The sequence below is a fragment of the Eumetopias jubatus genome, unplaced genomic scaffold (genome assembly GCF_037043125.1).
Source record: "Eumetopias jubatus isolate StellerSeaLion01/CBP00866 unplaced genomic scaffold, mEumJub1_p1.0 scaffold_7, whole genome shotgun sequence".
NCBI classification, from domain to species: domain Eukaryota; kingdom Metazoa; phylum Chordata; class Mammalia; order Carnivora; family Otariidae; genus Eumetopias; species Eumetopias jubatus.
In genome coordinates, this window is record NW_028274813.1 from 40,227,106 (window position 1) to 40,241,768 (window position 14,663).

The following is a 14,663-nucleotide window of genomic DNA, read 5'->3' on the forward strand; positions in this document are numbered from 1 at the left end:
ACGTCCCCAGAAAATATACTCTAAACAAATCAGAAAAGACCTGAAACTGGGGGAAAAGAAAGGGAAAGAAAGAAAAAAGAAAAAGATAAAAACAAAAACAGAACAAAACAAAACAAAAAAACAGAATCTGATCAAATATGATCAGCCTGGTGCGTAGGTCAGTGGCACACACTAGACTTTGGGTGTATTTTGGTCTTTTAGAAGAAAGTGCCTCCCAAAATTTTAAAGAAAGAAAAACTTATATATGTACAAAAATAAGGGTTAATACAATGAAGGGATGGAATATGAATGTAAAGATTAAAATTATAAAAAATTTTATAAAAGGAATTGATAAGAAGTTGTTTGAAAAAAGAAAGGTTTTAAAAAAAAAAGGGAGAGAATGTGATCAGGCAGGAGACTAGAACAAAGTCATACACTAGAGATTTAGAGTATATTTTGATATTAGAAGAAACTGTATTTCAAAATTTTAAAGAGAGAACAACTTATATATATATATATATATATATATATATATATGCCAAAAATAAGGGTAACTACTATGAAGGGATAGAATATGACTCTAAAAAAGGGATTGATAAGATGCTGGTTGAAAAAGGGGGAAAAAAAAGACAGTTAAAAAAATGAACTTTGAAAGACTAAAGAATCATGGTAAAAAAGCCAGGGATTCTATGTGCAGTATTCCCCTAGCGCTGGAGTTCTGCCATTCTCATTGATCGGTAAACTTGGTCTTGGCTGGCTGTTCTTGCTGATCTTCTGGGGGAGGGGCCTGTTGCCGTGATTCCCAAATGTCTTTGCGGGAGGCGGAATTGCCCCTGCCCTTGTTGGGTCAGGCTAAGTAATCTGCTCGGGTTTGTTTCAGGAGTTTTTGTTCCCTGCAAGCTTTCCATACAGCTTTGCAGGATGAGAGTGAAAATGGCGGCCTCCCAATCTCCGCCCTGGAGGAGCTGAGAACTCGGGGCCCCACTCCTCAGTGCGCCCCCAGAGAAAAGCAGTCAGTCACTCCCATCTCCCCGGTCTCCGGCCGCACTCTGTGCTCACCCGGCCTGTGACTGAGCGTTTCTATCTCTGGCACCTGACCCCATGTGGAGTCTCCAAACCCAGCAGATCCCTGCGGTGTGCTCCCGCGCGCTCCTCCCCGGGGAGGAAGGGGAGTCTCCCCGGATCTGCCGCTTGTTGGGGCCCTGCTGGAAGAGCAGTGGCCCGACTGTCACCGATCACAGTTTATGGCAACCCCGAGCTGAGAGCCCGCACCTCGGCTCCGTCTCTGCAGCTGGCTTCCCCGCTCTGATACCTGGAAGCTCTGCTGCACTCAGGCACCCCCGGTCTTTCTGTGACCCCGAGGGTCCTGAGACCACACTGTCCTGTGAGGGTTCCACCCCCTGCTTAGCCACTGGAGCGATGTCCCTCAGTGGGCCGACTTCTAAAAGTTCCGATTTTGTGCTCCGCAGCTCTATCACTTGCCAGAAGCGGTGGACGGAGGCCCCCTCCCCCGCCGTCTAGCCTCCGAATATCGCCTAAGAGTCACTTCTCCTCACGTCCTACCTTCCAGAAAGTGGTCGCTTTTCTGTTCAGAGAGTTGTTGCTATTCTTTTCTTCGATCTCCTGTTGAGTTCGTAGGTGTTCAGAATGGTTTGATCCCTATCCAGCTGAATTCCTGGGACCAGATGAAATCTAGGTCTCCTAACCCAATAGAGACATCTTAAGTACAAAGTTCACTAATGAGTACTATTCTTGTCCTTGAATAGAAATATTTAACAAGAGGCAGCCATAGTATCTCATCAAAGAGGTTTTGAGCCAGAGTTTCTGTTGATGTTATATTTTCTTTTCCTAAGTGTAGGTTGTACGGATCCTGCTGAATGATCTCAGTTTATTAATCCCAGTTCTTATTTCAATATGAATTATTACTCTGTGGTTTTTCCATCAGTGTTTACTACCTTGCTATACTTTTATCATAATTTATAGGAGAGGTCCCAAGATGTATAATTGCATATTTAATATAGAATTACATCACTCAATACTTATGGCATAGTCATTGTGTGCTAGGTAATATACCCAGGCTCTATAGTCGCCCATGTGACTGACACCCCTCAAAGGAAATGTGAAGCAAGTCCTCTACTTCAATTGCTTTGTTTTTTTTTTTTTCCTAGATGGCTGAGAAACTACATAAAAATCGTTTAGAGAACAAAGACCTACAGGAGAAATTGAGTACTCTTACCAGGCAATATAAGATTGTCTTAAGTGAGGAGGATAAACTTTTTATGCAGAAACAGAAAATTTACAATGAGTATGTTTCTATCCACGATCTGTACATGAATCGACATGCCATAGTTATGGGGTGCTTTCCCTGGCCACAAAATGGTGACTCCCCACTTCAGCTTATCCTAGTTTTCAAATCTGTTGACAACAGTGAAATATTATTTCCCCCAAATAAACACACTCCTAATCTGCCTCTATACATACAGGGTAATGCTTTCCTCCTATGGGTCAGATCAAATCCATAAACACCGTGTGCATTACATTTACTTCTAAATGAGATTCCTGAAAAAAAAAATCCTGCTTTTACCCCATGAGACTGTCTAGAGAAACTGTGAGATGCACCTTCATCAGAAACTGGCTTTGCACCTCTATTCCCTATCTCAGAGAAAGTTTTGGTCATTGACACAATCCCCTAACCCAGAGACTGGAAAATTATTCAAGGAAATTCCTATCTTTTACTCTCTGTTGGACTCCATTCAAGCACCAAGGCTTGTCGATTCTACCTCCCTGCTATTTCTCCAATATATCCCATTTTCCTCTCCAACTCCATTCTTGTCACCTCTTTCAACTTCTTTGCTCTGGCTTGTCCCTTAAAAGTTCTTCCCACTGTCAGCTTTACCCCCCTTCACTTGTTGCCCTCCCTTCCACCAGAATGATCCTTCTGAAACATCCTTGTGATGCCATTCCTTTTCATCAGTCACTGCATTGTAATCCGCGGGGTACTGATCTCTCTGTCCCGCTGAACTCTGACCAGATCAGGGTAGTTGTCCCGCCTTACTCACTGCTATATCCCCTTGGATATAGCTTAGAAAATAGTGGGCATTCACCAATAGATTCTTAATGAATACAGAATAATATCTTGCAAGCATGAATTATCTAAGTAATCATCACTACAGGTGAAGTTGGATCACAGGGAAGCATAATTACAGCATCCAGGTGCACTTCTGTGAAACTGAGTTTGTGGTCCGTGTGGTATTTGCTCTGCAGAGAGTTGTTGCGATCATTGTATCAGATCCAATTGAGTTGCCTACTGAGAATCTGTTGTTAGTAGTTCTTTAGGCAAAACTTTTCCCCAGATCAATCCTAAGTTATCAGTTTTAATCATAAAATGTGCTGATGAGAAATAATTGTAACACTAAAACATTTACTGTTGTTACTGGTTTTTGTCTTCAGCTGGGGCTGCCATAACTAAACACCATACACCGGGTGGTTTCAACAACAGAAACTGGTTTCTCAGTTCCAGAGGCTGGGTGTCCAGGATCAGGGTGTCTGTGTGGTCAGGTTCTGATGAAGAGTCCTTTTTCCTAGCTTGCACCTGGCTGCCTTCTCACTACGTTTTTACATGGTAGAGAGAGGGAGAGGATAAGCTCTCTGGTGTCTCTTGGTACAAGGGCCCCCACCCCATCATGTCCTCATCTAATCAGGTGACCTGATCACTTTGCAAAAGCCCCATCTTCAAATACCATCAAGCTGGGTATTAGGGCCTCAACGTATGAATTTGTGGGGGACACAATTCAGTCCATAGCAGTTTTGAAGAAGACGGGACACTTACATTTTGAAGAAGATGAGACACTTACAAACAGAGCACTTTCTGTTACAGGAATGTCCCTCTCAATGTCTGGAAAAAACTGACATTGAACAAAACTGTACACTTCCCATTATTCTCTCTGCAAATTGGAGGCAAAATATAACCACTTTTTATAAAATGCCTCATGGGTGCCACGCCACACACTGGCTTGAGCAATTGACATCTCATTTAATCCTGATACCTGGTGAGATAGGCATTATGGGCCCTATTTTATGAATGGAGAACCTGAGGCTCATCCACAGGCAGATTTTCTTTTTGAGGTCACACTGCTAGAAAGAGATAAAGCCAGTATTTAAAGTTGGTCTGACTGACTCCTTCAATTTTCACAAAAGAACATGGTAGAATTGATAAATGCATTACAAGAGATGTCCCCACTCGGAGGGATGGAGTCTACAGAATTCTTGTGGTTTTATGATTACTATTGCAATTAATGCTCTTTCCATGGCTTGGGGATTTTCATAAGTTTAGATTTAGCCACCACTAGCAAAAAGATTTTGTTTCTATTTTTACCAATTTGTTTGGTAAGTAGTTTATGAGCTGAACTTTCCAGCCTACTTTCTACGTTCTTATTTGTGATTCTATATCCTCTTGGTGAGGAGTGAAAAATGATGATTTCACCCTTCAACATATTATAACTCTGTGTTTTTCATGGTAGAAATCAGAAACAACTGGCATTTATTACTCAGAAAGAAAACTTCCTATCACAAAGAAAAGTAGACATCAAGAATATGGAAGAAGGACTTGTCACACTCCATGATCTTCATCGGTAGGTTTGTTGCCTTGGAAACTTTTCATCTTCATCTTCTCTGCTTTTATTTTTTAATATATGATAACAATAGAACTGATAACCTCTGATGTCCTATAGAAAAGGAGGCATATAATTCACTGTCTCTGTTTTAGAGTCTAGAATAGTTACTATCATTGAATCTATTGTTGAAAGGATAGGCAGGTCCGAAGTTCCATACAAGCTGCTGGATGTGAGAATGGACCAATCATCAGCAGTTTAGTAACAAGAATGTGCCTGAACATTATCACAACACCGACCCCCTATGGTGTTCATTTCTGCCATTCTAAATCACTTTAATTTTTCTGATTAAAAAAATAATGGTTGCACCTGATTTTAAAAATTCACATATAGAAATGTGTACCTTAGAAGACTAAAAGTTACCTTAACCTCCATCTCCCCCCAGAGATGTCACTGTATGCTTTCCATATAGGAGTGTGTTTATACATCCAAAAATTGGATTGCTCTTACATCTGGGTAACTTACACAATATTATGTTTCAGTTATATCTCAAGAAGCTGGAAAAAAATGTGTCTGGGAAAATGATAAAACAAATACGGTAAATGGTAACATTTGGAGAAATTGGTGAAAGGGATATGGGAACACTTAACTGATTTTAAAACTATTTCAGAAGAAGACAAAATTCATGTATATGGGACCTCATTCTTCTCTTTAACTGTATAATATTTCTTTTCAGATTATGCTATGTTTTATTTAACCAGTACCCTACTGGTGGACTTTGTTTTTGTGTTTTCTATATACAAGCACTTTTCAAAGTTCACATCACATAAAGATATACTTTAACATGTATATCTCTGTCCACCTATACAACTATTTCTTTATAATAAGGTCCTAAAAGTTGAATTACTGGATCAAAGGGGATGCGTATTTTTTGTTTTTATAATTTGAATATATTTTGTTATTTGAATATAGGGCAGTGAAGGAACTAGCTTATAGAACTAAGATAGTGGTGATCGAATTTGACCTGTACCAACAGAAATCTAGAACACAGCAGGATGTGTGGGTTGCTTGTCCTTAGGCTGTTAAACAGCATATTTAAACATTTCTCATGTTGGTTTCAGAAGAGAAACTGTGAACTCTTCCCTGTGAAAGAGCAGGAAAACAGAATTGGGTTGAGTAGGGGTCCTATTTTCCACATGAATAATGCAGATTCCATAACCAGTTGTTACGCCATCATTGCTCTGGGCACCAGGAAGCTCAGAGCTAAATGTGTGACCCAGTATCAGTTTCCGCTTAGGATTTTTATATTATTGTTCCATTATTTTAAACTAGTCCAACTCCTCGGGGGATTAAACCAAATACATAAGTAAATAAAATCAATGAGGTTGGGGCACATTGTGAAGAACCTTGCAGTTCCAGGGGAGGGTAATAGATTTATTGAGGTGGGAAATCAAGAGCCCACACTATGATTCAGACAGAGAAAAAAAGCAGGAACATGGTTATATTTCTAGTTTCACAACGTTACATATTCTGTTTCAGTTATAAATATTTCTATTTTCCAAAAGACATAAAGTCACATTTTACTTCTCTACATATGAAGCACTGATAGGAAAAACAGAATAAAAATAATCAAGGCTTCTAATACTTGTGTTAGACTCTTCATGTTTCTAGCCATCCTAGATTCACAAGAAAATCTTCCATCCTCAATTGCTACTTAACCCTAGTACAAAAATCAATATAGGCTTTCTGAATTACACGTTGCATCAGATCAAGACTCAGTCTAGAATCCAAAGTTCCTCACCAGTTTTTTAACCTTTACCCATCCTGTGTCACCGTTATTACTTCCCTAGATGTCCTCTGTCTGCAGCAAGTCTGTGTTGGTCAGAAGAGTCTTCACTTGCTTCTCCTTTTCCGTGTCTTTGCAAATGATGACGCCGTTTTCATGGTGGGTTTCCACCTCCATTCTGGGAATCTATCTTCTTCCCTCTGTTAAACATTAACCTCCAAGAACCCTTCCTCAGCTGCCTCCCCAGAATCTATTCTTCCTTTCCCTTGGGTATCCGCCATGATACTTGCAAAATCAGTTTGCACTTGTACGAAATCATAATTTTATCTTTCTCTGAGTCTACACTACCTTTAGTTGTTTCACTAGGTTTGGTTTGTCTCCCGATTAGATGGTAGTCTTCTTGTGCGTAAGAAGGATGTATAAAGTCTTTTATAGATTCTACTAGCTTCCGTGAATGCAAAACCCAATGTACGTTTTCTTGTTTTCAGAGCAACAAAAGCCGTTTATCAGAAACAAATAAAAATCCTGAATGATAACTTGGAAAGAGAAAATCAGAGATGGTAAAAAAAAAAAATTCATTTGTGTTATGAGTAGTATATGTTTATCTTAATGAACAGTGCCCCAAAGTAGGGAGGAAATCAGAGTACTTGTTGCTTGCTAGGGTCCAAGGAAATTAGCTTCCTAAATTGAATTGTGTGAGTTCTCTCAGGTCTAGATGTGTTTGTTAGTTTGATGTTGGGGCATTGAACAGACCCAGAGTTTTCCATTTCAATCAAGTAAACTCACCAAAGAGTGAAATTGCCAAGATTTGTGCAGGGCCTCTTGCTCACCAGGCTTCTGTGTGGACCAGTAGGGGAGGGGACAGAGGAGCACAGATAAACGTACAGGCTCTGGAGACGGGCTACTTTGGCTGCTTTGTCTCCCGCTAGTTCTGTGACCGAGGCTGCGTTATTTAGCAATCTCTCTGCTCCAATTCCCATAAAGTGGCCGATGATGGTAGCACCCACCTCGCGAGGTCACCATGAATGGTAGAGGAGATGATCTATATCAAGTATTGAGATGACTCCCTGGCACCTAGGAAGTAGTCACAAAAACTTAGTTGTATTTTATTGTTGTTGTCATTGCTATTAACATCATGTATAAGACTCCAGTTGCACATTTTGACCCTTCTCCACTGTAGCTTTTTTATGTTGCAGTGGAGAGAAAAATTTGAGAACCCAGAAGGTTGAAATCCCTTATTAGCCTTCTGGATAACTTAGGGAATTTCCCTACTATTTCTGCCTGGGTCTCTCCTCTCCGCCATCCGCCCCTGAACCTTCCTCATTTCTATCCTTTACCTAAAGAAGGGGAGCTGCCATGTGTGGTTTGTCCACTGTCCTGCTGGACGTACCAACACGGCCTGTGAGATGTAGCAGCTGGTGAAGACGGACCACGTTGACACAGCATTTCGGCTTATTTTTTCAGCTGATGTGCATGGTCCGCATCACCAAGAGCATAGTTTTGTACAATCATAGTAAGATTTGTTTTGCTTTGAATTCCTTCATCTTTTCAGGAAACATGTCAATTTAATGATGATCCTTTGTGTTCTAATTTCTAGTATTATAACTCAGTGGAAAGTAGCTTGTTTGCGAAAAAAACATGCACGTTGGAGGAAGAGGCTAAACATTGAAATAGGAGAAATTTTAGATAAAATTCAGACTTCGGAATTCAGACGCACTGAATTATTACAAGAGGTAAAGGAACTCAAGGGACTTAATAGTATTACTCCATGTTAGTATGGACTTAGAATTATCACTGCATATCAGTGATTCTCCTTCAATGCCTAATTAAACCTTACCTTATTAAAAGATGTCTTCCTTTCTGGTGATGTTTAGAGTGAAGTATTTAACTTTCTTAAGAAATGTGTCAATTTTTGTATATTGACTGTAGGGATTTGGCAAACAAAGTAGCACTTCTCTCTAGAAGATGCCTTGGAAACAGGCAACCAGAGACTTATTTGATGTTAACTTTTGGAGAAACTCTCTCTCTCTAAAAAAAAAAAAGAGAGAGAGAACAAACATCACTAATTCAGCTCCAGTAGTGGCCCTCTGCTCACCGTCCGGCCCCCACCACTCCCATTCCCCATTTCCTCATGCAGTTTATAGATATTGTTTGGTGAATAAATTAACCTCTGCAGGGAAAATAGTGTTCCTCTCAGTGGTTACTATGAAATAATATAACCTAACACTGGAGCCAAGTCTCATGCAAAGAGATATTCACTCTTGGCTGTTTGAAAATGTAATGCTGACAGCTACAAAGGCAAACGGCAAATCTTCAGGTTTTTGTTTTTGTTTCTGTTTTCTTTTCTAATTAGACCACTGTACGAGAAAAAGAGATCAGTGAATTTTTGGCAGAGATTGAAAAAGTTACATTGGAATTAAAACAAGAGGAGGAGGAATTTATTGTCAAAGAAAAAAAGTTAATTCAAGAGTTGAGCAAGTATGAGGTAAGTTTTGTTTTACATCTAAGAATAATTTTAGATGGCTCTATGGGTGGTATAGTTCATGCTATTCTACTCAGTTCAGTGTAAAATCTTCCAGTGTGAGCAAGGCTACAATTTCATTATGATCCTTTTTTTTTTTTCTTAAAAAAGAGCAACAAAAACTTTTTTTTTTTCCAGTTAGAAAAGAAAATCAGACACTCCACATTAGGTAGAAGTGCTGGCAAGGTCCATGGGGACAGGTGGAGGACAGCAGGAAGCCATGGCGAGCTGGCACGGGACTGGCTGGGGAGAGCAGCAAAGGGTGAGCGAGGCCAATCAGGCCAAACTCAGAAATCCTCATTAAAGAGAGGGCATCCCACTGAGTTGGAGCTGCCCGGAGCCGATCTGGGATGAGCATGGATGCTAGGTGAGGTCGAGAGAAAAGGCACAGGGTACCCAGGGGGCCCAGAGGTGGCCGGTCTCTGGAAACACAACAGAAGACACCCATTTTCAAGGTGATGGTGTTACCTTGAAAGGTAAGGGGCTGTTTCTCGGAGACCTAACTTGGTACATTGGAATGAAGAGAAAAGGGATGGTGGGAGAAGCCCTCCTGAACTTGATTTGTTTTGAAGAGGAAGAGGCCTGGCTGCATGAAAGAGGGGCTTTCTTTGAAGACAGAAGTCCCTTGCCGGAGCGGGGCGAGCAGGGAGTCCTGATGTTTCAAAGTTTAGATCTTGCCAAGCCTACGCCTCCCTGCACAACCCCCACCAAATCCTGCAGAAACCGTCCTCAGTTAACTGGTCCAAGAAAAGCCAGTTCTTTCTAATAGGAATAACAAAAGGAACAGCTATATCCTCCACACAAAAACACGAAGAGAGAAACAAGTGAAAGGGGGAACAGAAGTTTCCAACAACTGAAGAACACTCAGAAAGATGGTGCTGGAATGCATGACATCTGTGATCAAATGCTCCTCCATAAATTTAAAAAAAAAATTGGAATTTTGTAGAAGTGCCAAGGAAGATCAGCAACATAGAAATCTAGGAACTCAGGGAAGAGGTGTCTGAAGGGGATGGCCAGAAATAAGAAGAGGTGAGATGGAAACCGGCATGACTCAGGGAACAAAGAAGGGAGAGAAAGCACTGCACAAATTCAGACAACTTAGAAGAAACAGAAGGAAGAGGAGTCGGGGCGGGAAGCGTTTCTCTGTCGGTTGCTGTCTGTCTGGGTGCCTAGTATTCTAGATGCTGAAAAACACAAAAAGAAAAAAAAAAAGCAAAACTCTGCCCTTATGGTGCCTACATCCCAGTGGAGAGAGATTGAAAATAAACAAGATAAACAAGTGGCGGACATTATGGAACCCACAAACTCTCTGTGGGGCACTCCTGAGCAAGGACTGTCCATTAGCAGAGTCCTGCCTGGGGTAGAAATGGCCCCACCCTTGCACCACCTCCTTGCTCAGTCAGTGGATTGGGGGCCACCTCTCAAAGAGCGTGACCTTCACTAGATGATCAAGGAGACTCTGAAGGAGCTGACCCCTGGAGGCTGGTAGCTGGCCACACTCCTTGCCACAAGGCAGTGAGTCATTCCTTGAGGGGCGATCCAAGAGGGAGGGGCATTCCCAGGTCTGCTGCCTTATAGGCCATTGTGAGGACTTTGTCTTTTCTCTGCCTGGGCTGGCAAGCCGGAAGAGGGTTCTTTTAAATAGGATCTCTCTAGCTGCTATGTTGAGTAAAATTTAGGAAAGCAACGGTGGGTGCAGGAAGACCAATGAGGAAGCTAGAGCAATATTCCAAGTGGTTTAAGTAGCTCGAACCAGAGTGGTAACTGAGGAAGTGATCGAAAGTAGGCAGTCCGCCTGTCAGGTATTTCTTGAGACAGAGCTGACAGGGTTTACCATCATGCTTAATGGTAAACCAATGGAGGCAAGCCCCTTCAAGTCAGCAGTAAGGTAAGGACGCTAGGTAACATTGCATTCAAGCTCAAACAGTGCATTAGGCGAGATCAGTAGACCGTCCTCCCTGCTTGCCAGGCTGTGTGCCCGCTGCAGGGCTGTCCCCACCTGTGTCTAATTCACACAAAGGCCTGGACAGATGGCAGCTTGTGTGCCACTATTATAAAGCAACCACCTCCTTTCCCCTTGGTAATCCTCATCAATAACCCAGAGCAAATTGGAAATTGGAGTCCCATTTCTGCCTTTGGTGCAGTGGCATGAGGAGCCACAGGATTTCTACCTTATTCTGATCCAGTGCTGACGCAGTGAGCACGAGTGGATCTGCTGGACCGTACAGCCCCGTGTATAGCAGGGTTCAGTCTGAGCAGCAGAGCCACCAGGAAAGGGGTCCATTAGAGGATTGGACCTTCTGCAGTGGGGGAACTGGTTACACAGCTAGTGAGGCTGTCAGCTTCCCGTCTGGAGCTGGGGCCTGAAGGCTGCAGGGCAGGCAGGTGGGAAGGGAAGGTGGACAGGGAGTCACAGGATGAGCTGAATTCATCCCAATGAGCAGGGAATGGGACCTGCATCCGTCTCTTTTTCAAGGCTCCAATTCCAAGGGGTTGTGGCAAAAGCCAGAGCCCATTGTCACTGAACTAAGTGTACATGGGGCTCAGGACTCGGGGAAGCTTGAAGGAGCTGAAGAAGCTGTGGTTCTGACTGACTGAGCCAGCAGACAACTCAGGCTAACGTGCCTGAAATGCAGCAGCACCCGGTACCCAAACCCTCCCCGAAAGCATGAAACAAGAGCGTGGTTTCTTGTCAGGGCAGTGCTAGCAGCTAAGTCCGTGTAGGCGATAAGGAAGAATTCGTGCATTCACATACCTCCTGAGACCCCCAAGCTATTCTCTTAGAGAACATAGTATAGCTAATACACAACTGAGTTTCATAACACTGCAGCATGGAAAAATTTACTCCTGATTCTGCACTATAACAGGTTTAAATTATGGTAGTGTTTTGTTTAAAGCTTTTATTTATTTTAAAAAGAGAGGGCGCATGTGAGCAGGAGGAGGGGCAGAGGGGGAGGAGAGGGGCAAGCAGACTCCACACAGTATGGAGCCTGGCATGGGGCTCAGTCCCACGACCCCAAGATCATGACCTGAGCTGAAACCAAGAGTCGGCCGCTTAATTGACTGAGACACCCAGGTGCCCCATTAAATTACGGTGTTTTTTTGTATCTTTTTGTCTTTCTGTATTTATTCCTAAGGACTTAATGGCAGTTTGGGAGGGGACATATTAGGCTGGCACTTCACTGTATTAATTAGGGCACAGACAAGCTGCTTTATCAAAGAGATGCCAAAATACAGTGAACATAAGCAAGACGTGTGTAGTTAAGGTTGGCAACCCTCTCTCCTTTATTGGGAAATTGACTTTGGCTTAACTTTCTGGGTCATTCCCTAGAGCCTGGTAAAGTTAGACACTAAAGTTGTATTATCAGGCAACATTATTTGTATAGAATAACCCATGATTGGTATGCTGCATGTTGATGGGGAAAATAACTGGTGGGAAACTAGAGCATTGGGTTTCCCTGGGCTTGGTGCCTCTTCTAAGTGGGCATGTCCCTTCTGGGGACCTAGAAGGTATACCCAAAAGGTGTTGTTCCTATTTGAGCCTGAAACTTCAAAGCCAGGGACGCTATCCCATCCACCCATGTGGGTGTCTTCCTCTTCCATCTGAGTTATCACTTTGGTGTGGGTCAAAGGACACTAGCCTCTGGTCAGCTGTGTTTGAGGGTACCTCCCTGGGGAAGCATGCCAAGCATTGCCCTGCTGGTACCTGGGGGTTCCTTTGGATTATGTGTGTATGCAACTTGGATAAAAATAAAAAGTAAAAAAAAAAAATTTTTTTTATGAATAAAATGGGTCAAGTATGACCTGTTCAAATCTTAAGAATCTGAGTATCTAGTTGAGGAGATCCCCTGATGTGATCCTTACAGAAGAGAAATGTTTACTTCTCTTTCCCATTACAGGCCAAAGGGAAGGGGTCCAAGGTTGGCAGGGCAGCTCCACCATCCTCAGCATGAGGCTAGCATTGGCGGATGCAAGTGGCAGCTTCCCTTCTCATTCTTTTCCAGCCAGGCAAGGGAGGGAAGGACCAAGGGGACACAGGCTGCTTCCTGTTGAAGGGGGAGGACCCAGAAGTGGCACACATCACTTCGGCTCACAAACTCATTAGTCACACCCACTTGCAAAGAAAGCTGAGAAATCGCTGTAGCTGGCAGCCATGTGCTGAACTAGAACCGAGAAATCCTGATATTGAAGGACAGAATAGCTAGTAAATGTCAGCTGGCTGTCTCTGCTGTAGTCACCGTTATAAACCCATCCTGACTTTCTAAGAGAGGTCCAACTATTGGTCCCTTTGAAACTAAATAAAACCTGATTAATTAAGCAAGCATCTTTATGTTTTGTTTGGGGCAATTTCTGCCCATTTAGTGTAGTTATTTCTATCCCCTCCCCATTTCTTATTTACATCCACACTTCTTAGGACTTGTGTGTATTCTGTTTTGCTCCCTGTTTTTTTTTCCCATAAAATATGATCAACTAAGATTTTCTCAAACAGATGTTTAGGGTAGCACTAATGGGATCTTAGCAATAGAGCCAGAGAACTGAATGGATCTTTGGAGAGCCCATTGAATCTAATCTCCTTACCTTATAGATTGACAGAGAGTCAATCAGCGAACAAATATTTTTCAAATACATAGTGTGTTGCAGATACCTTTCTGTGCATCTCAGGGTAAGAGGACACTAAGAACTCTCCCTCTTGAAGAACTTACGTTCTACTTTGGAGTGTAAATTGTGTACATTCTCTAAAATTGTGCTCACAATTAGCTTTTTTTTTTCTTTAAAGAAAAGATTTGTTGAGGAAACGCAAAGTAATAAAGTAAAGGAAGAAGAGCTAGTCGAGTGTCTTCCACAACTTCAAGTGGCAGAAGAAGAGTACAAAAGCAAAAGTGGAAAATTTGAAGAGCTCAGTAATATTATTACAGGTATGTATGAGGCTCTTAGGAATTGACCTTAAGCCCAGGTAAGGATGTCATGTTGTCTTCTAACACGAGGCGGGTCATCAGTCACAAGCCAATGGTGAAACTCTCCAAACTTTTCCTATCACCTTTAATTCCCTCTTCTCTAATTTTTGCCTCATCTACTAATTTCTTCTCCTTTACATCACTGTTGCTCTTGTTAAATTTTTCCTTTTCTCTTTTAAAGACTTTAAAATTAAGTAGCAACTGTATTATGTGGTTTCTCTCTGTACTTTGTAAAGGTAGAAAACACTCCTTTAACTGCTACCATGTGGAGTGTTTTTTGTTTCTTTTTTTAAAGATTTATTTATTTTAGAGAGAGAGCACACAATCAGGGAGAGGGGCATAGGGAGAGGGAGAGAATCTTAAGTAGACTCCCCTCTGAGCATGGGGACAGAAATCAAAACTGTGTCAAAAAGATACAATCTTATGGAAACCCAGTATATTGAAATGTAAAACAAATATTTTAAAGTGAATAGTGGTAATTGCCAAGGAAAGTGAATTTTAAGAATATAAGATTATAAGCCTCAAATAACCAAAGTAATATTGAAAAAGAAAACCAAAGTTGGAGGCATCACAATTCTGGACATCAAGCTATATTACAAAGCTGTAATCATCAAGACAGCATGGTACTGGCACAAAAACAGCCACATAGATCAATGGAACAGCATAGAAAACCCAGAAATGGACCCTCACCTCTATGGCCAACTAATCTTTGACAAAGCAGGAAAGAATATCCAATGGAAAAATTCTCTTCAACAAGTGGTGTTGGGAAAATTGGACAGCCACATGCAGAAGAATAAAACTGGACCACTTTC

General features: G+C 41.9%; 1 protein-coding gene across 1 annotated transcript in view; it reads left to right on the forward strand.

Annotated features, from left to right (window-relative positions):
- Positions 1-14,663, forward strand: part of CCDC175 (coiled-coil domain containing 175) — a 70,928-nt gene that overhangs the window by 28,828 nt on the left and 27,437 nt on the right. The window contains exons 9-14 of the mRNA XM_028102461.2: positions 2,148-2,284; positions 4,500-4,610; positions 6,864-6,935; positions 7,973-8,108; positions 8,729-8,860; positions 13,674-13,812. Coding sequence (XP_027958262.2) covers positions 2,148-2,284; positions 4,500-4,610; positions 6,864-6,935; positions 7,973-8,108; positions 8,729-8,860; positions 13,674-13,812 — 727 coding nt within the window. The remainder of the gene's footprint in view (positions 1-2,147; positions 2,285-4,499; positions 4,611-6,863; positions 6,936-7,972; positions 8,109-8,728; positions 8,861-13,673; positions 13,813-14,663) is intronic.